The sequence below is a fragment of the Camponotus floridanus genome, unplaced genomic scaffold (genome assembly GCF_003227725.1).
Source record: "Camponotus floridanus strain SB8 unplaced genomic scaffold, Cflo_v7.5 scaffold52, whole genome shotgun sequence".
In the NCBI taxonomy this organism is placed as follows: domain Eukaryota; kingdom Metazoa; phylum Arthropoda; class Insecta; order Hymenoptera; family Formicidae; genus Camponotus; species Camponotus floridanus.
Window position 1 is genome coordinate 1,261,951 of NW_020229681.1, and position 22,903 is coordinate 1,284,853.

Sequence of the window (22,903 nt, forward strand, 5' to 3'; positions counted from 1 at the left end):
ATTTTATTTCTTTCGCATTAATTTTTAAATGCCACTTTGTGTCACTCCCAAGCGTGTTTTTCCAAGTGAGCTACCGCATCGGTTCCCTTTCACGTCGTGCTAAAATATGATCGAGACGATGACACAGAGAGACACTTTCGGGATTCAGCCGTTTAAACATGTGTCACATTGAAAAGTCGTGAGAAAAACATATTCCGCCCTGAGCCCGTAGAGTAATGAAAACGTGATCTTCGAACGATTCTTCCCTCGGCGTGCCAAGTATCGGAGATCGCTTAAACCGAAAGTAATACGATTCCGGAGACCAGCTTCGACTTTTACGTCTCGATTTCCATAAAACGGCGCCAGCACGCCTCGCGGCATCCCTCTGGCTGGTATTGACAATCATTGCCTCTGATAATAAAATAGCGCGTCCTTTTGCCCTCCCTTTATCCCTGTCTGTGCCGTCCGTTTCATAAGCGTACTCTGTGCTATCTCGACTCCCGCGTGCGTCCGGCTGTCGCATTGAAAACGTGGCTTTTCCCCTTTACGGTAATTATAACGTTCAACTGGCGTAACAGTGGAGTACGTCACTGACAGGCCAGACGACGCAGTGATTATTCCGCCGTTTATTCGGTCGGAAGCGCTCCTACGGCTTAATTCGAGCTGCTTTGTCGCTGACATTGCTATTATCCGCTTGTTCAGCGACTGCTCAGACTTACGTGTGCCATATATTGAAATATCATCGATGATAAAAAATTGCGGCTCGACTGAAAGTTTATGAAAGCTAATATATGCACATTTTTCGGCGATAGATACAAAGCTAGGAAATTAAAGATGTAATTCGAGGATTAATAATTATATGGATAATATTAATAATTATATGAATAATAGTAATAATTATGTATTAATATTATACATGTGTTTTTTCTGATCTAATAATATATTTAAAACAATGCTGAGAATAAAGAGAATTATTTTATCTCTATTTGAAACTAATGCGAAAAATTTTTCCATTATGTGCTAAATTGTTCGTGATATCACGGTCTGTTAAATATCGATAGCGTACGAAACGTCACAGGCGATGTGTTTTACGCAATCATCGGATGTGTCATAACCAGAAGACATGACGCAATCATTGCCTCACCAGAGATGAAAATGATATTCAGTTTGAAATTGATGTTTCTGACGTTATCATTATTTGCTCATGTATGCACAGTGCGCAAACAGAATGAATAATTAATCGACTAAGAAATATTGTGGGCATAGTTCTCAAGAAAATATCGTCAATTATTAATTTATCTTTTTTTTCTTAAACGAGAAGTATCTTTTCACGTATATTTTCCTTTACGTATCTTCTGCGATACTTCGGAATAACTTACGTTCTAGCAACATTCCGCGGAAGAATTTAATTTTTGGGAAAGTGCTCTCGCTCTCACGATATATCCGGTCGTAAATGCATTCCGGAGGAACTCGGTGGGTTTCGGGGAAATTTGAAATAAACGCGGGGGACGCTGCTCGGTATCGGGCGGAAGATAACAATCCGCAGCGCACACGATATGTACCATATTTAAAATCAATATTTCATCGACTGCGGAAGCAATTCTGCGATGCAGGGATCTATATGAGAGAGAGAAAGAAAAAAGACAGAGAAAGAGAGAGAGAGAGAGAGAGAGAGAGAGAGAGAGAGAGAGAGATAGATAGATAGATAGATAGATAGAGAGAGAGCACAAATAAAGTATTATAGCGAGCTCCATCGCCTCGAGTCAATCGATCGACCATTTCCGCAAGGTAAATTTCTATCGTGAGGAAAACGGTACTGCAATGTTTAAATCCTCCTGCGCGAACGTGCACGACGAATTTGCAGCCGCGGGAGATGGGGGTGGAGGGGGAAGGGGGAGGAAGACGAAGAGAGAAAGCGAAAGAAAAAAAAATAAAGGTAAATGGGAAGAAATATTCTTGCAAGGTAAGAGATTTCAGGGGATAAAAGGTACAAAGACTTCGGAGACGTTCGTTCATATAGCGAGCGATACGTCGCTGCGCTCTCGCGCGGAAACGGTTTTCCCTCCTTTCACCGGGGAAAATCAGTTAGGCACCCCGGCACGTATGTATACCGCAGGCATGTAATATATTCGCCGGCAATACATCACGTTAGCTCGATACGCTCGATACGCTTTTTTTTCTTTTTTTTTTTTTTTATCTGGCTTCCGACCAAAGAAATTGACATATCATCCGCGCAACGCTAATACCTTCGCAGCCTCGAAAAGCAAATTTCACGGTAAACGAAAGAGAGAGACTTCCCCCTTTTATTCCACTGATTAAATTCTCTTCGTATCTTTGATGCTTTGATGTATTATCCGTGAAAAAAACTTGAATGAAACGCGGTCGAGGAGCGTACGATGTTTCGAAACAAGAGGCAGAAAGGTATAAATACGTTGCGAGCTGAGTTTAAAAGTTTTGCGGATTTCAAACGTGGTTTTGCGAAATATGTAACATGTAAATATCTTCGAAGCGGATATCGAAAATTCTTTGGATTTCCACGTTTCATGCAAAAATGTACAAGATTGCAAGCCCGAACGGTACGTGCGCGTTTTCTACAATGATCAATTGTTAAGCCGATTAAAGCAATCTATACGCGAGAAAAATTGAATATCCGGTCTAGCCATGTTGCAAACAATCGGAGAATTTATTGTTTTGCCACCAAAAACAGTGGTCATCTTAAATCTTTTCAAAACACAAGATTAACACGTATTAAAATGATAAGAAAATTTTTAAATCTTATGAATTTTTGTCTCTATTAATTATATTGAAAATAATGTACATACATTTTATAAGTCGAAAAGTCTATTTTCGTGTTACATTTAAAAGTTTTTCTTATTTTTACTGAATTTTTATTACATGGTAAATTTTACACGGTTTTTTCCGTGAGAAATTGTTTAAAGCAACTATTACAAATATAAATTTCTTTTTAATAAACAGTATTATGTAGCTGTCAATAAGCGCCATTTGTACAATTTTTTTTGTAATATTTGTGATATTGATTTATAAATCGCAATTGCTACATCTTTTCTCTTAACAAATTAATTACAATTTCGTTAAATTTCATTTTTAATTCAGAGCTAATACATATTATTTGCGATTCAAAAAATTAATATCAAACTCAAGTACTTTACTCTGTATTTTCCAAAGCCGCGCCTTGTCGAATTCCATTTCCTCTACTTTCGCATTCACTCTTCAGGCTTCCCTTCCGTTTGCCGAGTGGTGGCTTTAATGAACAATTTATAGTTCAACTTGCACCGCTTCCTCACTTTTTTATGAGACTTTTTCCAGTCTCTCTGCTCTTTCTCTTTCTCTCTATCTATCTCTTATGATTATTCTATTCTCGAAAAACCGCAAGCAATATTCTACATCCTTCCGCCGCGAAACCATTCGAGTTACATGATATGATATCGTATGTAATTCTTCTTTCTTCTTTCATCATTCGCTACATCCCTTTCTCGAATTATCATGACAGTAATATATCTATCATTAATAGAGGCACAGATTAAATTCTTATCATTTTTTGCACATTTCATATCTCAAAATCACATACAGATTAATTTTCTCTGTAATTTTACGAATAGCATTATTATAAATCTTGATATATTATTTATATTCATATCAGTTTTTATGCAATATTATATAATATTATCTCTTATTTTAATAATAATATATCAAACTCAACGATAATCTTTTATTAGCAATTAACAATTTAATAACTTTATATAACAATCGAATTGATTCTTAATTGTTCTAGCCAAGCAAACTGGTCTATTTAGTCAATGTATCACCATGTACACGTCTCTATTTCGACAGTTATGTTTGACACTGCTATATTTACTTGGGCTTGATGATGTTCTTGCTTTGAGGATTAAGATCTGAACTGTATCTAGTGCAGATCCTAATTTCATGTGACCGTCGGAGAAATATAGGATGTTGCAACTAGATAGATTTGGGACCAAATTCGGAATTAGAACCGATGAAAAAAAGTTCACTTCGACATTCGTCGACACAGCAGAAAATCGACTTGACCTCTCCTGTCCATCTTCGCTACGTGATCTCGTCATGGGTCAATCTCGTTCAAAAAAATTTCTCTAGGGAATCCTGCTGCCGAGCATTTTTCAACAAAGATTGCTTGACTTTTTCTTATTGGTTTCTCGTAATTATTATATATATATCAAATATTTTTAATGTGTCAAAGATCTTTTTTATTGAAAATAGTACGGCGCGAAAAACGTTTTAAATGCTAATTTCTCGATTCTCGAGAACGTATTTAAATATCCAAAAATATGCTAAACTATATTTGAACATCCTAGCTTATGTGGCAGTTAATACCATGTTTTTTTTCTATATATTTTACATATAAATGAAAATGTGTTTTGTCAGAAAGAAAAAGTATAACTTATTAATTCTATATAGGATTTTTAACAAATTAACTTTTACGAAAAGTTAAAAAGTCAACACAATTATATTCTTTTAATTAAACTTAGAATTTATTTTAATAAAACTTTTTCTTTTAAATCTTAATTACAAAGACATATGATGGAAAAAATCAAAAATTTGCAGAAATATAATAATTTCTCTCTCGATTTTTTCGCTAAACAAAAATCGTCTTAAAATTAATCAGAGAATTTATCTACGTATTAAATTTAAATATTACATCGATAACGTTAGATCCAGCGATCAATTCAATCGCTGAAATTTCTGTTAATACAACGAACGTTTCGAGGATGCAAACGCCAATACTGCACGAGTGACTGCCAATGCATTTGCAGAGAGGATATTATACATATAGCGCACAGTCTGATGTTGAGAACCAACTGTCAATACCAAGTACGCCGGGCGTTACATCTTTGCTGCTCGATTGCAGACGTGCGTGGATTCTGAAGAATGATGGGGTGAGCAAGATAGCTGCAACATCTATCGAGCACTCCATGTCTTTTTACGCACCCTTTCTTTCCCATCTGAGCGCCTACAGTGGAATATCTACTTCGCTAGAATTGTTTATCGTAAATTCGATATTATAGTTTGGATTTTAATGTAACCCCTTAAAATTAAATACGATAAATAAAATATTGTCATGTGGCTGCATCGTTTAATGATGATAATTATTTCTATAAATATTGATATTTTAATATTAAACTTTTTCTTCTTGTGCTTTGAACCTTCTTTCCCTTCGGGAAAACGCTCGATGTATATTCTTTTAGAAATTTTACGATTTTCCGCACGACGGATATTGCTGGCGAGACTCTGGTGAGACTCTGGCGAGCTTCCTCTTAACCTGATTAAACGACGTTTATTATCGCTAAGAACGAACGATATCGGGAAAAGGAGCAAGAGAAGGAGAAAGAACGCGATGGACACAGATGTCTGCTACTCAAACGAAACGAAACGAAGCAAAGCGAGACTTTGGAGCTTGGTGGCATTAGGCGAGCGGATGGAAAATGCTCGATAACCATGAAACTTTGCGGGAGGAGCCGAGAAAGAGACACTCGGACGAGATACTTGGCACGAACGGGCAAGTTTTCTCGGAAAGAGATCCCGAGATTTTCCGGGATCCGGGATGGAGACCGTCAGCGGAATGGTTTTGTTGATTTTGCGGGATGACGTTACTGCGTGCCGCCGAGAACATCGTTAATCTTATTTCGTTAGAGAGACCGTTCGATGAAATTGTCGGCCCACTTTGATTTATTGAATGAACGCCCGCGCTGCCGAATTGACGGCGATGGGGGTGAAAGGAAGATCGAGGGAGAGAGGGGGGCGAATTTATCGGATACACATCCTCGGCGCGCTGTAGCAATCTTTCTCGGTTGTTCCGTGAAAATCGGATATTTATGCTAACGCGAACACGTCCGTGGGATTCGCCTAAGTTCGTACGCGTGGCAGTCGGATATCTATGGACTGCTGTTAATAAAGCTCCTGTAGAGCACAGCTACGGGTACGGGTATGCGTGCGAAACTTTCGGGAGATAAATAAATGTATAGCTGGTGCACTAAGCTAAAGCCAATCCCCACTTGCCGGGTATCTCGGTGTTAAATCCCGAAGCGCTTTTAAATTCAGTGCCGGTCGTTGAAAGTCACGCAATAATTGGCCGTATTTTGGGATCCCGTAGCAAATTGATCTTCAAATAATCACACGTTTAGAAATATTTTGTTGAAAATAAAAAAAATTGAAGAAACTGATATGTTCGAAGATCTTTCTTTCTTTCGTTTTTTTTTTTATTGAAGGTGGTTCAAAAAAAGTCTAAAACGTTTGACAATTACAGAAGAGTTTTCAAAGAAACAATTAAACAATTTACACTTGGTTTTCATTAGTCTTTTTCTATTTGAATTTATTTATTTATTTTATTTTAGAGTCCTTTCGTTTCTTATTAAAAAAAAAAATCATAGAGAAAGAGAGTTTTGCTTCTTATATGATTTCAACAATAACACAACTCGGATAGATGGAAGAAAATTGCCACAAATTGCAGGAGCATCATACGCTTCAAAGATCGAATCTGCGCTGCAATAGCATATTAGTGTTTATATCAGGAAAGTGTTTGGGCAAAGCACATTTTCTGCTATATATCGAATCAGCACATAAATCAAATTGTACTTCCGCGAAAATACATCGCAAGATTGAAAAGATGGTACTACTGAGAAAAATAATGCCACGTTGTCAATCTATTTTATATCGATTGGGGAAGAGTTCGTCGCTAGATATAAAGTTCAAGAGATAGATAGATACATTGCGCGGTGACTTCGTTCCGCCTCTATTCTTACTTTGTGGAGTAGCTTCTGCATTACAATGGGGCAAGCCACATAAAATCCTGCAGCGCGACTGATTTTGAAAAATGTACGTCACAACAACAGAAAGAAACTGGAAAAGATAGTATTCCGTATTTTACTATGTAAGAATAGGTGGACAATTGAATTTTTCATTCGTTCACAGGTGGTGAACATAGCTCCTTTTTTCGAAAGAAAATCCACTATCCGGGGATTGTTTTCATCATTTATTATTTAATTTTATTTTTCTCTGCAAAGTGCCCTTATGAATTTACTTTAAGCCGATTATCGAAATTAAGAGAACCAAAGGAATAAAATTAGCTTTGTCTTAAAACATTTATGATGTGTTAAATAAATTGTATATTTAATAATTTTTAAGAAAGAAAATTAAATTAATAATTAATAATTTAATTAATAATTTAAATTCATAATTTAAGTCGTTGAAATTCGATTTTTTATTAATACGCAATAATAAGTAATATTATGTAATATTTATTGTTACATAACAATCTCTCTACAAATATTTAAATAATATTGTATATACAAAATTATCGTAAATTATAATATATACAAAAATGCGCTACAAAATTCTTGTATAAGGATTACATCTAAGATGGTTTACGAAGGAAGAAAAAGAAGAAACCAAAACAAGAAGGTGGAGACCAGTAAGTGATCGCTCTTGTGCCAGCGGTATATTTAATGCTGCACCCGGTGTAAACGCACATTTGCCTTGGACAGAAATCTTTTTGAACACAACCATTGCACTTGCTGCAACGAACTGGCATTTTAAGCCACGTCGCGAAAAATAATAGCATCGTTAGAAATTCAAGGAGGAAACTGGAAAAAGAGATGCATTTTCGTAGAAAAATCGCAAGAGTGGTAATTATTTTTATCCCATGAAAAATGTAATGATTAAAATAACATCAAAACATATAAAGTAAAAATCAGAAATTTAGATATGATACTTGACATATGTTCGTTAAATATTGTACGTGTGCATTTAATAAAATAGGAAACTTAGTTTTGATAATGCTATAGATCTGTGTATTTAGTTTATTTTTTCTTTTCAACACAAATATTAAATATCTATCTAATCATTGAATGCTTTCAATATTTTAAAATGCGGTTAATAAAGAGTTATATCATAGCAAGAACAAATAAATATTCAGAATAAATAAGTTTTATGGAATAAAGTATGATAAAAAAATTTTATCGCACAAAACTGTATTAACATAAAAAGATTCCTTCTGATGCGATGGGAAATGACAAGCTTATCGACATCTATTGCAATGAGAAAAGCCTGCCTGGAAATAGTCTGCGACAGACCGCGAACTTTATTGGAAGAATGTTATTTTCATGAGCCCGAAACTTTTCCGCATTCGACTCGGCGAAAGTAGAATTTTAAATCATACTATTCTGGTGATAATTTGCGTGAGCTTCTTCTTAAAGTATGCATCAAGAATTTAAGAAATTCGATCAGTATAAGAATCGAATGAATTTTACATGAGACTTTCGGTAGCGGTAACTCGCAAGAAAGGCAGTTTGTGCGAAAGTGTGCGGTGCCTTACACAGAGGGATCGATTCTGCTGTATAAGTGTTTAATAGAAGCATTTAATTAATTTCCTATCATCTGTCGAGGAAACTTTTTCGCGACAAAGATAAAGGATACTTTTGATTGATTTTTCGTTCGATAAGAAATTGATTTTACACATCATTCGCAGCCCATCGCGCAGTAAATGTAATCACGACGCTGACTGACAGAGACAAATAAATAAGGCAACATTTAAACGTTTAATTAGTTAACTTTCTAATCACAAAAACTGCGAGAATCGTTTCGCAAAAATATAATATACAATGTGAAAAACTTTTTTTACGGCGCTCGTAATCAAATGATATTTCAAAGCATATAAAAAGTAGGTTATTGGAAGCAATATCTCTTCGTGTTGGAAATGCATATTGCACACAGAGAGCAGCAACACCTGTTTTATTATACTGCAAAGAGACAAGAGAGTTCAACGCTCAATAAAGTAGAATCGCTTTTGCTTCATGCAATTCACTTTTTTCAATTTTGCAAATTAATTAGTTTTGATAGGTGTACATATACATATATAATGTTACTATAACATAAAGATGTAAAAATGAAATTATTTTAAAATTAAAATTTTGCAGATGAAATATATATAAAATAATTTTTAAATAAATAAATAAATACTTTTGCGTTCTTAGATCTTTAGCTTTTTCAGAATTTTATAAAAATCTCATTCCGAAAGAAGTCTATTGAAAATGTAAAATTAAAATAATTTTTTAATCATTAAATTTGATTTCTTCTCCTGTTTAATAATACTTTCTTACAGAATTATTGTTTTAATAATAATAAAGAAATGCGAAATTCCTCGAAAGACATTCATGCGTTAAGATAAAATTGCACTTTAAATGTCTCGTATGCTAACGTTTATTGAGACTATGGTAAACTTGAGATCAACACAATAGTACCCACATGTCGTAGGACAAAACGTTAAAACGGAACGGGTCCCACGCAGTAATCCCCGCGCATCTGCGATAGTCCGTGCTAAATTCCACCCTCTAGGTTTAAGGCTTACCCCGTACTACAAATTTCCGCGCGAGCGCCGATTGGAGGCGCCCTTAAGGCGCATTACAAGCGATACTACCGACTCCACGATCGTTTTCGATCCAGCCCGTGATTATACCGTGCTACTTTATAGCGTCTGCGCTGTCGGTCCGGCTGAACGAAATTGCGAATCGCGAACTGCTGATTGCAATCGCGAAAACAACGGTTGCGTTATTGGTGCGCTACGGTTAAATACGTATCGTCGATACGTCGCAAAGTGCGATATGTAATTTACACGATCCTGTTACGGTCACTTTTCGCTTACCGCTGCAGAAACGCCAGCTTGTTTGAACAAAATGAAGAACATTCCTCCTACTATATATCGGAAAAGCACACGTGTGCAACTTCAGCACCTGAATGAATGAATGAAAAGTGTCTGAATGAAAATACTCGTTTAAATTAAATATTTCCGTTTAAATTTAAATATGTATATTAGAAGTAACGGCTAGAATATATTGGAACGCGTAATTTATATTTGAAGCTTGAAGTTAAAATTAAATTAGGTACTCGAATTTTACCATCTATTTTAAAAATTTATTTTCTATATATTTTATTTATATTTATTATAATATATTTCTATTTATTCTAAAACGATACTATCTAAAGCAATAATGTAATATTAATTTAATAAATATTTGATGAATTAATTTATATAATATCTAAATTTATTTTATATATCCAAGTTTAAAACTTAATTAAAATTTTACTATACAACTTAATATAACATTTAACGTTTAAAAATCATATAAAATTATCTCTCTCTTCATATCAATATATATAAATATAATTCTAATTATAATAATTCGAAATTATATACATATTTTGTAGATAGATTTTAATATTTAAAATCTATTAAAATCAATGAGAGATATACACGCAATAGAATGCTTCTTATTAACAAATAATTCTAATCTAGTGTTCATTACTGAAAAGAGACTTTTATGCCATTAACTGTCCCGCGGTATATCAACGTAAAATATGGTTCCCAAATTTCCCATGCGACACGCGAGTTTCTCATTACCAATAACGAAATTCGCGTGCCCGGTTCCGCTGGTAATCTGATGTCGGTGCTTACATATTAATGACATTTTCCCGAATTGAAACGAGAGAACTGGCATGGAATACCTATGCTCATTCTCGCATCTCTAAATTCCGCGTAACGCGCTTCCGCTACGCGCGAATTTGTTTGGTGAAAATGATAATGGAAGCCGCATGCGAACGTAGCTTTTTGTGCGCAACGAATATTTCACAGGCTTCACTGGTAGCGTAAAAATATATTCATTCTCTGTGAAAACATTGTCGACAATTGTCGGCGGAAAATTGGAATGTATATTCGAAACCTTACGAATATCAAACGAGAGGAAGAATGCGAGAAAAAAAATCTTTTAAGCTATTATTACAACAAAAATTTGAAAGATATAATCGTGCAATCGTGTACGATAATATCTAAATCCAAGATCGACACGTAATAATCCATATATTTTTTTACATTGTTAATTGAATGGAATTACATAGTTTGTATCACCATGAAATCAATAACGAGCCACTTATCATTTATCCATATTCATTATTACCTCATATCGTAGTATGTACCAATCAACCATGATAATTACCCGCGTAATTAGAGCGCACGATACTTAAACGTTACCGTAGATTGCGCGATACGCATTCATGATGCATTAATAAGTAGATTTTGTTTATTGCGAGCGCAGTTTGAAATTTCGGCAAACCATTCTGTAAAAGCCCATAAATTTAGGATAAACCGTAAATGTATTTAATAATGAAATAATATTCTCCAATTGTAAAATATAGTCGCATTATTATTGTTATAATTGTATTGTTTTCAATTGATAATACACGGAAACATTCTGTAATAACGTATAAGAGTATATGGAGCAGATCGATGTCCTTTTTATTTTCTTTCTTATCCTCTGCTGTCGTTGTGTTATATTTCCCTATCAAAGATCTATCTCGATACGGAAACTCGAAATAAAAGCAGCAGATAAAAAAGCAACATACTTGACGGCCAAGTCATCCCTTTTATCGATCCCGTATATCATGTACGTTTGCGGAAAAATGATGAATGCTCTCGCGCGCGCGAGATCTACACACATTCAGTACACGTACATCGAATTGCTTTTTTTCATAAACCCGTACAAAAAAATATTCGTCCCACCATTTGCGTTCATTGAACCGCGCCGAATACGAATTCGCTCGTCCACATTTGTTCCTATCTATTTACCGAAGCCCGAATCGTCCGGTCGTATATAACATTCGCCATTACAGTCGACACTGAGTTTAAATGAATGGAGCCTGTCGCTAAATACGGTATAACACCTCGTGCAAAATTGCTTACGTTGCATCCTTGCCATAAATAAAAACCGTTAACGCGAAATACCCAACGTCACGTCCGAACCGTTAATTAGGCGACAGTTGATGCCTGATAATTTTAATTTTAACACGCAATTGATATATGGGGTATTTCTTAATAAGTGCGAAAAATTTTAGAATTTTCTTTGTCAAAAATTAAGGGGATTTTTCATATAAACATATACTCTTACATTTTATTTTTTTAGGTTTTTATTCTAATTTTGTTTTTGTTTCAATTTTCCCAACATTTATGCTAATTTTATTTTTATTTTAAAAGTTAACTTCTCGTAATTCGAAACCTATGCTATTTCGCATCATGCTGTACACGATAACGTATTTTATTTTTTTTTCTTAAAAATTACTGATTCTATGAAAAAAATAAAACAAAAAAGTTTCTAAATAAATCAAACTTTTTAATGCATATTTTCAGATGATTATATTCCGGCTCATTAAAAAGTTCTAATAAAAAATTGAATAGAGGTTACTAGTTTCATGCCCTTATAACAATACGGAAAGCTGAAAAAAATATTAATAAATAACAACATGATAATTAAGTAAAGAGTAATAAGAGCCTACAAAACGCTGATGGCAATGCGTAAATTATTTCGAACATTAATTGTTCGCGAAAAAATTTTTTTAGTGGGGCTGAATAGCTCAGTGGTAAGAGCAGTCGCCCGGCAAGCGAAAGACTCGGGTTCGTTTCCCGATTCAGCGACTTCGCCCCGATATTTTTCCTGTCTACATCTCTCCAGGGGGGTAAAAGGGGGTGTTATAGAAGTCTCAAACCAAGAGAATCTATAACTTGGCATATGTATATATGTCTTAAAAAAATTTTTTCGCGAACAATTAATGTTCGAAATAATTTACGCATTGCCATCCGCGTTTTGTAGGCTCTTATTGCTCTTTACTTAATTATCATGTTGTTAAATACATAGAGCCGTATTATTTACCAATTTATTTAATAAATAACCTTTTTACTAATAGAAAATATCCACCTAATTTCATTTCTTTAACTTGTTCCAAATTTGAGAAAAAAATAAAATCCTAATTTTTGCCTCCATTTTTGGAGGAGTGTAACTCCACAGGAAGGCATGTAAGAGTATATGTTTATATGAAAAACCGCCCTTAATTTTCGACAAAGAATCATCTCGTAAAATTTTTCGCATTTATTAAGAAACACCCTGTATAAAATGTATACGTACATGTAATTGTTTGACAATATTAATTTGATAATAAATTAAATTGTTGGGTAAAATTTTGCCTAACGGTCTGAAGCGTGGCTCAGCAAAAACGGGCGATTGAAGCTTTGTTCGCGCTAACGACCGCATTATAACCGCGCGCGCCGGGACTATAATATATGTATGAAAATAAATCGCGCGTGTGAAGAATCTCGCGACGCTTTAACAAAACGGACGCACACGGGTCGTCCTGTCGCGCGTATAAACGCGCGATCGATAAGCGTCGACAAAATCCCGGTGACCGCGTCATGAACGAATCGTCGGGCCGCCGATCCACTCTCCGCCCGGGATATTTTACTATCGATTCCCTACGCGAACATCCCGGCATGCGCAACATCCCGTAGTTTGTTTATGTGTAATGTTATATCGGCAATCGCGGCTCTGCTCGCGCGCGACTTTCATTTGTATTTTATGTTCGGAGGCGCGAAAGCTCTTACCCGCAATCGGAATAATAGCCAATAAAGCCCGTTATTTCGCAATCAACACGGACACCGGGAGAAAAATGCTTGTTTTCTTCTACGCCGGCTTCGTTAGGCGAAACGAGCGGATTTTGCAACGTTTATTGGGAATATAGTAATTAAGCTGAGAGGCTATATCGCGTTTCGATGGCGCGGGTTATCGTAAGCAGTCGCATAGATCGTAATATGCGAATAATACGAACGCGGATTTTTGCTTAGAAACGCGGTTATCCGCACAAGTGCTTAAGCGTAATACTTTTACTATAGTTGGATTATATCCTTTATCAGATTTTTTCCGTTAATTATTCCATGCGATTTCATTCCTGTTTTTTGCTTCCTCTTGTGTTCTTTCGATTGTGCTTAGAGAAACGCTTACATTTAATATGCGATAAATTTATTTCGACGATTATAATGATTGATAAATTGTTGCGTTTCAAATTTTAACTACTAGATGAATTATAACACGTACTTGTTTATGTTTGTTTAAGAATTGCATTAATTATGTATACGTTAAATGAAATTTGCACGTGCATTACGTAACGATGTTAATCGATTTTATGAAAACGCGATTCCCGCGATTCTGTATACAGTATTTTGCATTTGATATCTTTTACAATTATGATTTATTCATATTTGACTCATATATGTATATAGCTATAAAACAAAAAATTGCTCGATAAAGATAGCATTCAATAATTACATTTAACATGTATTGTATAATAATTCAGATTTATAAACAATAAGAGATATTAATAAGAGATATTATTATAAAAAATATTGTAACGCGTCAATGAATATCAATTCTTTATCAAAGGTATATAAAGAAATATTAGTATTTATTATTTCAGAGAAAGTACTTGCTATAAATAAAAAGCGTATGCGTTTATGTGTTTAATAATTTCAAATACACTTAAATAATCAAATGCAATCAATCAATTTGTAATAAATAAATTTTATTGAATAAGATTAAAAAAAGAAACTAAAAAAGATGTGAGATAAAAAATTAATTTCTTTAGTTTAATTGTACATCTTGGTTCATATATTAATTTATATATATAAATAAAAAAATCATCTCGAAAAGATAAATTTCACAATTGCAGAGAAAATTTTAGTTTTTCTCGATATCAAATGGAACGAAAATTTCTTGAAAAATCACTATCAGCTAAAAGCTACAAAGGGAGAAGTTTTATTTTTACGAAATGACCTATATAACGATCTATATAAATCAATCTTTATTTATCTTGTTACATTTGGGCGTGACATCTCTTCTACATGTATTTATACGCGCGTGTCTTTACGGACAATAAATTACTACAGTATCGAGAGCATTCTGCGTAACGAGATGTTGCAACATTTGCATGTTATCTACCGCACTTTTGCGAAATTACACCCCCGTTGCGCTCTCAAAAAGCGCAAGATCGAGCTCACAACGGTGTTATCTACGCTCAGCTTACGCCAGATGTGGCCGTGTGTGCCTCGGAATTATTTATCGCGCTTAATCACCGATCTTTCTCCGCGACCCTTGGATAGCAGTTAACCCACCATTCCCCGGCTTAATGGCGAAAACAAACAGCACTCGGCCAGCCGAATATCTTCTCGAGCGAACTAAATGTCTCACGGGCATCGTGCGCGAAATGTCTAATCGTGACGTTCCGCTGTTTGCACGTTATGCCCGGCTATTACGCGAAGATGCATTTCCATTTGCTCTTCTCTGTAATTCTGCATGGGAGTAAAAGCGTCGGGTTAGTTGCTCAAGCAACTATCCAACGTTATGTGAAACAAGGCCAAGATAATATTAAACGTGACCAATAAGAGAGATATTTCGAGAAAATGCAACAATTGAAAATTCTGCAAAGCGTTTCGAATTTAAATGTCAAAACTTCGGGAATGTGTGGAGCATCGGTAAACTAAAATAAAAAGTCCACAAATAAGGTCATTTTATATTTCAACTTATTTATTATTTATCTATTTACGCTATTTATTCATGTTATTACTTCTCTAATGGAGGTATTGTTCAAAATATTGGTAATCCCTCGCAGCAATGTAAGCATCTACCAGATAGCTCGTATTGCAGCTAGACACTATTCTGATGATATTTGGTGCACTACAACCACAATTCCATCTCTCCAGTTGCTCTCTTTATTCGATTGGAAACAATTCTCGATAAATCTAATAATTTTATTTTTTCATGAAAACTTTTTTATGACTTTCTCCAAAATGAAGCAAAAATGAGCAAATACACAGTAAAAAATTGTCTATATGTCCATATGTTAAAATTTTCTTGTGTTACTACGTTTTGATTAGGACTTAAATGTAAAATTACATACAACTTATATGTTATTATTTTGGTAACGTTTTCATGTGTTACATTTATGTCAACTTCATAACTTAACATTTTGTATATGTTTCTTAGAAATGAAATATTATTTTGAGTATTTTTAATATAATTATTTTAAACAATCAACATGTCTCAAAGTCAGTTTAATATTTTATGAAAAGTTAAACTAAATCTTCAAATAATCTTGAACTTTGACATACAAAAATAATTAAATTTACTAAAATCAATTTCTATTACAAATAATTTAAGTTAAAATAATTACAATTATATATGTTAATGTCCTACAACAATTCTTACGATTAGTTATTGTAATTATTTTTTCATGTAATTTTTAATTAATTTGTATGTTAATTTGTATTTTTACATTACACTTAAAGTCACAATAACACAAATAAATGTAAAGTATTGTGTCAATTATTTAACATTTTTTATTTTGTCACAAGTAATATACTACAAAGGAGTTATTTTAACTTAAAATTTAGAGTGGACTTTCTGGGACATGTGAAAAATGTTATAACATTTTATTTTTTACTGTGTAAGGATTTTGTTTCTTAGCTTATCGATTAGAGTGGACTTTTTGGGACATGTGAAAAATGTTATAACATTTTATTTTTTAACTGTGTAAGGATTTTGTTTCTTAGCTTATCGATTCTCCACATGTTCCCGTCTGAACATTTCGAGACAGTATAATTCAATCAAGCGAATAATTTTGCACGAGATCGTTGCTGAGCCATATAACAAAACAATCTGATAGTTGACTATAACATCTCTACGCATTGTAGTTTAATCGCTGCAATATTGTACGGTCGTCTGTAACATTATAAATCCATTTAAGTTTGTAGGTGCTACGCAGGGGAAACATCGTGTTTCTTCGCGTCTCGCGAAAGCGCTTTCTGTGCAGCACATGTTTCATGCATTTTTATCCCATTTCAAGGAGTGGTATGTTACGTGCGCGAGGCATCTACATTATATATATATATATATATATATATATATATATATATATATATGTAAACGTTATTCTCATGCTAGATTATTTATTATACTAATTACGGAATTGCGGCCCTCTACTTCCAGAACTAACTCGACGGCGCGAATAGTTTACCTCGAAATAAGTTGTACTGTAAACGGGCCAGCCCCTTTACGAGACGCTCAATGAAGTTTATCGGAAACATTTAGTTCAACACACACATACGTTGAATTAATTTAGCTCGCGTGTATTTCCTTCTTTATCGAGTAGAAGACAAAGAGAAGAATATACAGAAGGATCGTAACTATCCTTTGCATGAAAATAGGGACTGGCTTCTCCCTTTGATCGCTCTCCTAAAGTAGGATCCGAAGTGTCTCGAAATCGATGGAAAGACGACAACGAGGCTATTGATGACCGCTGGCTTTTCGAGTGGAAATTACTACTGAAAGACAATCATGTCGCGCCTATCGTATTTCAATTCCACTGAAATCGAAAAATATTCGCGGCTGTGTGGCAGCTCTAAGTGCTAATAAAGCGTTTTCCGATCGCTATGAACATTTATGAACTTCCGTTGCTTCATGTAAATGAACGAGTAAGAAATATGTATGTTAAAAATCAACTCAAAACTATGATCGTAATTCTGACGTTTTCATTATTTTCATTATTCGCAGACGCGTAATCTTTATTAGCATTTATTATCCAATAATAGATCATTTTCTCGAAATAACGCGACAAACACGAAAACAATGTATGCTATTTGACTCTCATCTATTACTAACGTTAATACAATCGAATTAATAGCGTTTACATTGAAAATTCTATGCATTATAATGTTGCAGCATTATTCTCTGTTAAACGCTTTATAATAAACGCTGACAGGGATATAATCAATTATGCTAATTGCGATAATAAATATATATAATGATGGATTGACATTCTAGGAGGTGGTTGCATTAATGAAATTTTCAGTTAATTTATACGAAATCTATAATAATTAATATTTTATATCTATAATTAATACACATGTATATTGCTCGTCTTTATATAGATGATTTACTTTTCATACAATTGCCCCGTTTTCTTCAAAGTTTAATGCAAAGATAATAACGAAACCGTCTTTTTGAGACAAATTCTTTGACTATTCTCTCGACAGATTCAGCTCGCAATTGTAGATGCTCAGTCAACTTATTTTTTATGTGAATCGATGACGCTATAGCTTGAAAATTGTTATCCGGGCTGTTTCACTGGAAGGGAAACGTGCTTAAAAAGCAAAATATCTTCCCTTTAGAGACTGAAACGAATGGAGATACCATTCGTATAGGCTTAATCTTGAGAAAATCTGTTTCCAAGAAAATGTATCTCTCGTTCTATCGATATCTTATTGAACGATAGAATACAACAGGATAGAGATATCTTTTAGCTTAGCAATGAATTCGTTTTAGAAGAATTATTATTACACGTTGTTGTCAAATTGTACGTTTCTGTTCTCGTGCATTTAAATACATAATTCTAATAAGAGATATGATTAATAACATCAAATTATTATTGTATTAATGGATTATTAATAAGATTGCTATAATCTTTTTTTATAATTATTAAGTAACTTTTGTAATTAATAAAATAAATGCTAATATGCGAATTATACAAATAATGTACTGATCGATTGTATGAAAAGTAAATTTCCTGGATTAAAATTTCAGAAAGTAACAGCTACATATAAATCTCATTTTAATTATTACAATTCGGATTACATATTTTTTTTAAATAAATGTCGAAAGTTTAATGAATGCCTTAAACTTTCAACTTGATATTTCCCATCACTTATGAAAAACTGATCAATTGCAAAACAAGTTTGCACAATCAGTGATCGATAAAGCATTAAATCACGTCACAAAGTTTTAATTCGCAGACTGAAAAATTTACTTAAATTATTTATGACCGTTCCACTTTCCGACTGGCGCGGTGCTTAATCCATCGAATCGCATTCAAAGATATCGTACACCATCGTACAATGCATTGCGACGATTCATAATATATAAAGTTTTATGAGAATAATACGCGAAAACGAATTATTCTGTTTGCATATCTCTCGCGAATTAATCGCAATTGTCACATATCATGTTAATAAATATTTTTCACACTCAAACAAAACGCATTATGTACAGAGATACAAGCTATTCGGTTCGATTAAACGTCTCTCACAACGATATATTTCTTTTATTGTTTGCAGGTGCAACAGGTTTAAAAGATCTGACGATAAATGTGCCGGCTGTGGTCAGATCAGGCGATACCGTAACGCTGTCATGTCATTACGACTTGGAGGGATCATCTTTGTACACTATACAATGGTTCTTCAATACCGTTGAATTTTATAGCTACATACCCGAGCGCAATCCACCGCTTAAAATTTTCGACGTAGAAGTCGACATACAAGTTAACGTGAGTAATCCATCTCAATAAATAGAAGTTAAAATTAAGAAATAAATATCTATAATAATCTATAATTTTTCTAAAAAATTAAGAAATTTATTAATTTTTTAACATATGAAAGCTCTTATGTACGTTTAGATATTTATTTTTTAATATATAAATTTATTTGTAATATAAAATATTTACAAAATCTTCTTTATATGTTACATAGTATTATATTACATATATATTGTTTACTTTAGGAAAAATTAATACACAAATTAAAAAAAAATATTTTACTGTTAAATAATTAATAATCAAAATAATAAAAACAAGAAGAGATTTTCTTCATCTTGTATACATTAGTAGTTATTTAAAATAATTGAGAAATTGCAAATGCATTTATCTTGATTACATGTCATTTTTTAATCCCTAAAAATCTTATCTTTAATAGTATTTTTATAAAGACATATTATTAGCCTTGGTTATTATAATATTATAATTGGCTCCTTACGGATCGTGTTCACCTATCTAAAATTATAATAAAATTAGTAATAACGTTATTATATATTATAATAAATAAATTTCAATTCATATCCATTCAATATCGTTTCAATCATTTTTCCATGTTGAATTATTGGTATTTCAATTTCAGTAAAACAATCTACACGATTTGGATAATATATAAAGAAACTTTAAATTTGATTGGATAACTTTTTAAAGCTTTGTTTATAAATCACAACATTGTTTTAGATTCGCGTTCTTGCTATACGATATGTATTATAAATTGTATTTCCCGAGAGAGATACGCGCGTATCGATGCCGTTGGATCCATTTATCAAACGAGCTCTCTCTTTCGAAGAGTCGTCGAGATAAGAACTAAAACCTCGACTCGCGATTTTTGCTCTCGCGAATAAACGACGGGCTATCTTTTTACGACTCGCGCGCGCTTGATCCAACCGTAATCTATTTTTCCGCGGAAAACACAGCCTGCGCAAGTAGATTCGATAAGAGAGAAGATCTGGACGCCGCGCTCTTTTCGTCCGGCGAAGCTTCTTGTCGCTCCCTGGACGTCGGCTTTCATCCTTCTCCGCATCCTTTCTAATCCCCCATGCATCGGGACGCCTCCATTTTTCCGCTGGCCACGACAAGGGCAAAAGTTTCGCCCCCGCGGATGCGGGGGTGAAGTAAGGAATCGATAGGCTGATTTATGGCGTGTACTACGACCGCGACACGGCTTGAACTTAGGTCAAGCGAGTTCCGTGTTTTACCGACGTCGATTCAATGCCGCCGCAATCGCGACTCCGTTTCCTCCCCTTCTCGCCCTCTTTTTTCTCGCGTCCATCGAGAGCAAAGGTGCGACTCTTCTTAAATTTCCTGATACTCGAGAAAATGGAATCCCCCTTTTCGCCAGGGAGCACTCGGCGTGAAAGCAATATCCTGTAGGTTTGTATAATGCTCTTCGCGCGAACGTCGAAGAAAAATGTTGGAGATTAATTTTAAATGTGTTTATTTATTTAATATATATGTGAAATGCCAAGAATTTCTTGCGATATCTGCAATAATATATTTTGCAATTGAACGTATTCAATTCGTTGATTTAATCATTGCTTAAATAAAAACAATCGGCGAAACAATCTGTATAAAAAATCTTAATATTAAAAATAACTCTGATGAATTTACAATTCAAAGACTTATCGAAACTAACAGTTATTTCATCGATAATTTTGTTGTTATCAACATTTATTAATTTTAAATAATGCTTTTTACATAAAATTAAAAATGTAAAAATGTAAAAATTAAAAATTTAGAATAATTAATATTTAATGAATATTAATTTATATGGCAAAAACTGAACGTCTTTATTTTAAAAGATATTGAACATTCAATATATATAAGAACAATTTTTATAACTAATTATTCGCTTATGCATCTGCCTAATCTCTTCTCACGAATCTCACAGTATGAGATATAATTTAAGATAAATATCTTGGACGAAACTCCGTAAGAAAGACGTATATAACTTCAGTAGAGCGTGTACATTTAATAGCGTCCAACGCCGACTTCCTTTTTGCTTCGTATCTCGTTGCCCTTTGTCCGACGACTCAAAGGAAGCACGCCAAAGTCCGGCAGGAAAATACTCTCGTGGGATCTGCGACGTACTTTACTGATAATTACCGCAAAGAGGCGGTCGTGAAACGCGCGAAAGCGTAAACTTTATTGAACAGAACTTTAGAGAGAGAGAGAGAGAGAGAGAGAGAGAGAGAGAGAGAGAGAGAGAGAGAGAGAGAGAAGAAAACGCGCGAAAGCATAACTTAGGAAAGGATGACGACTGAAAGAATGAAGCAGGTGAGAAAAAGAGGCATCAGTGGAAGAAAACTCAATTGGATAAAACATCATCAGGGAGCAAGGAACTCGACAAATAAGAGCGCGAAAAATGGAAACACGTTGAGGATGGAGGGAGAAGTAATCAGAAAGTGAAAACAGCGATGAGAAGAGGCGAAGTGACACTTGAAAGGTGTCACAGGAGACTCTGCAGTTTAAGATATTTCTCGACATGGGACGGACACAGAGATGAGACGAGAGGAGAGAACGATATGGAAAGCGGAAACTATCGGAAGAGGCAATAGCGAAGTGACATCGTCGCGACGTTACAGAGGGAGGGAAGGGGGAGGGTGCGCTTCATCCAACGCAAGACGGTCTTCTCAATTTCTTCCCTTGAATCGCGACAATAAGGATTCAATTTTTTCCAACTGCCTGAAAAGTCCGCGTGAATTCGGAGTTCTACAGGATTTTCGCTTTGCGCCCTTTAATGTGATTTTAAAATCGACATTGGAATAAGATTTCTTTTTCTTCAATACTTGTATATTTCGAAGAAATTCGAATATAGAGAGAAAATATAGGCCTGAAAAGTCCGCGTGAATTCGGAGTTTTACAGGATTCTCGCTTTGCATCCTTTAATGTAATTATAAAATCGATATTGGAATAAGATTTCTTTTTCTTCAATACTTGTATATTTCGAAGAAATTCGAATATAGAGAGAAAATATAGGATTATAAAAGCGTAAAGTGTAGTATCTTATATCAGTAATATTCCGTGATACATAGCTTCCCCGAAACAATTTAATGAACGAATATTAATTCGGAAGTGACTGCTCCGTGAATTATACGACGTTATGGCGAGACGAACGGTTTCGCCTCGCTAGAGTATATAGCAAGACGCGCACAAGATTTAAGCCCGACTCGAGCTGGGATAGATAGGAAGCTGGGAATTTTCATGAACGTATAAAGCATCTGAAGTCGGTAGGTAGCTATGCGCGGCTGTGTGTAATCTTTATAACAAGAAGAATTTACAACGCTCGTGCGCGCGCGTCGGCTGACAGTCAGCTGATTCGACATTTGACAGGTGGATTAGCAGGCGTTTTCGTTCGATCATCCGAAATTAAAATCGCGACAATAAAATCCGCATCGAGTCTCTGAACGGCTGATGCCGTTATGTAACAGCGCGATAATATTCTCCCTTTAACGCCATTTAACAATATCCTTCTCGCTGATCATTACCGCGTTATCGCCGAGCTAAACTCGAGGGAGAGATCCGTTTGTACGTGAAACATTTCGTAGTATGTGAAACGTGATCGCCGCGTTGGTGTGCACCTGAAGATTTAGGGTAATAATTTTTCACTATTCGATTAAGTTTTCCATCGTCTATCTCG

At 34.5% G+C, this 22,903-nt stretch overlaps 2 protein-coding genes across 2 annotated transcripts in view; one reads left to right on the plus strand and one right to left on the minus strand.

The window, feature by feature from the left end:
• Positions 1 to 22,903, minus strand: part of LOC112639233 — a 223,869-nt gene that overhangs the window by 74,421 nt on the left and 126,545 nt on the right. The gene's annotated exons all lie outside the window — the stretch shown is intronic.
• The window catches only part of LOC105247888, a 95,619-nt gene that overhangs the window by 43,754 nt on the left and 28,962 nt on the right, over positions 1 to 22,903 (plus strand). The window contains exon 2 of the mRNA XM_011252350.2: positions 19,013 to 19,221. Coding sequence (XP_011250652.1) covers positions 19,013 to 19,221 — 209 coding nt within the window. The remainder of the gene's footprint in view (positions 1 to 19,012; positions 19,222 to 22,903) is intronic.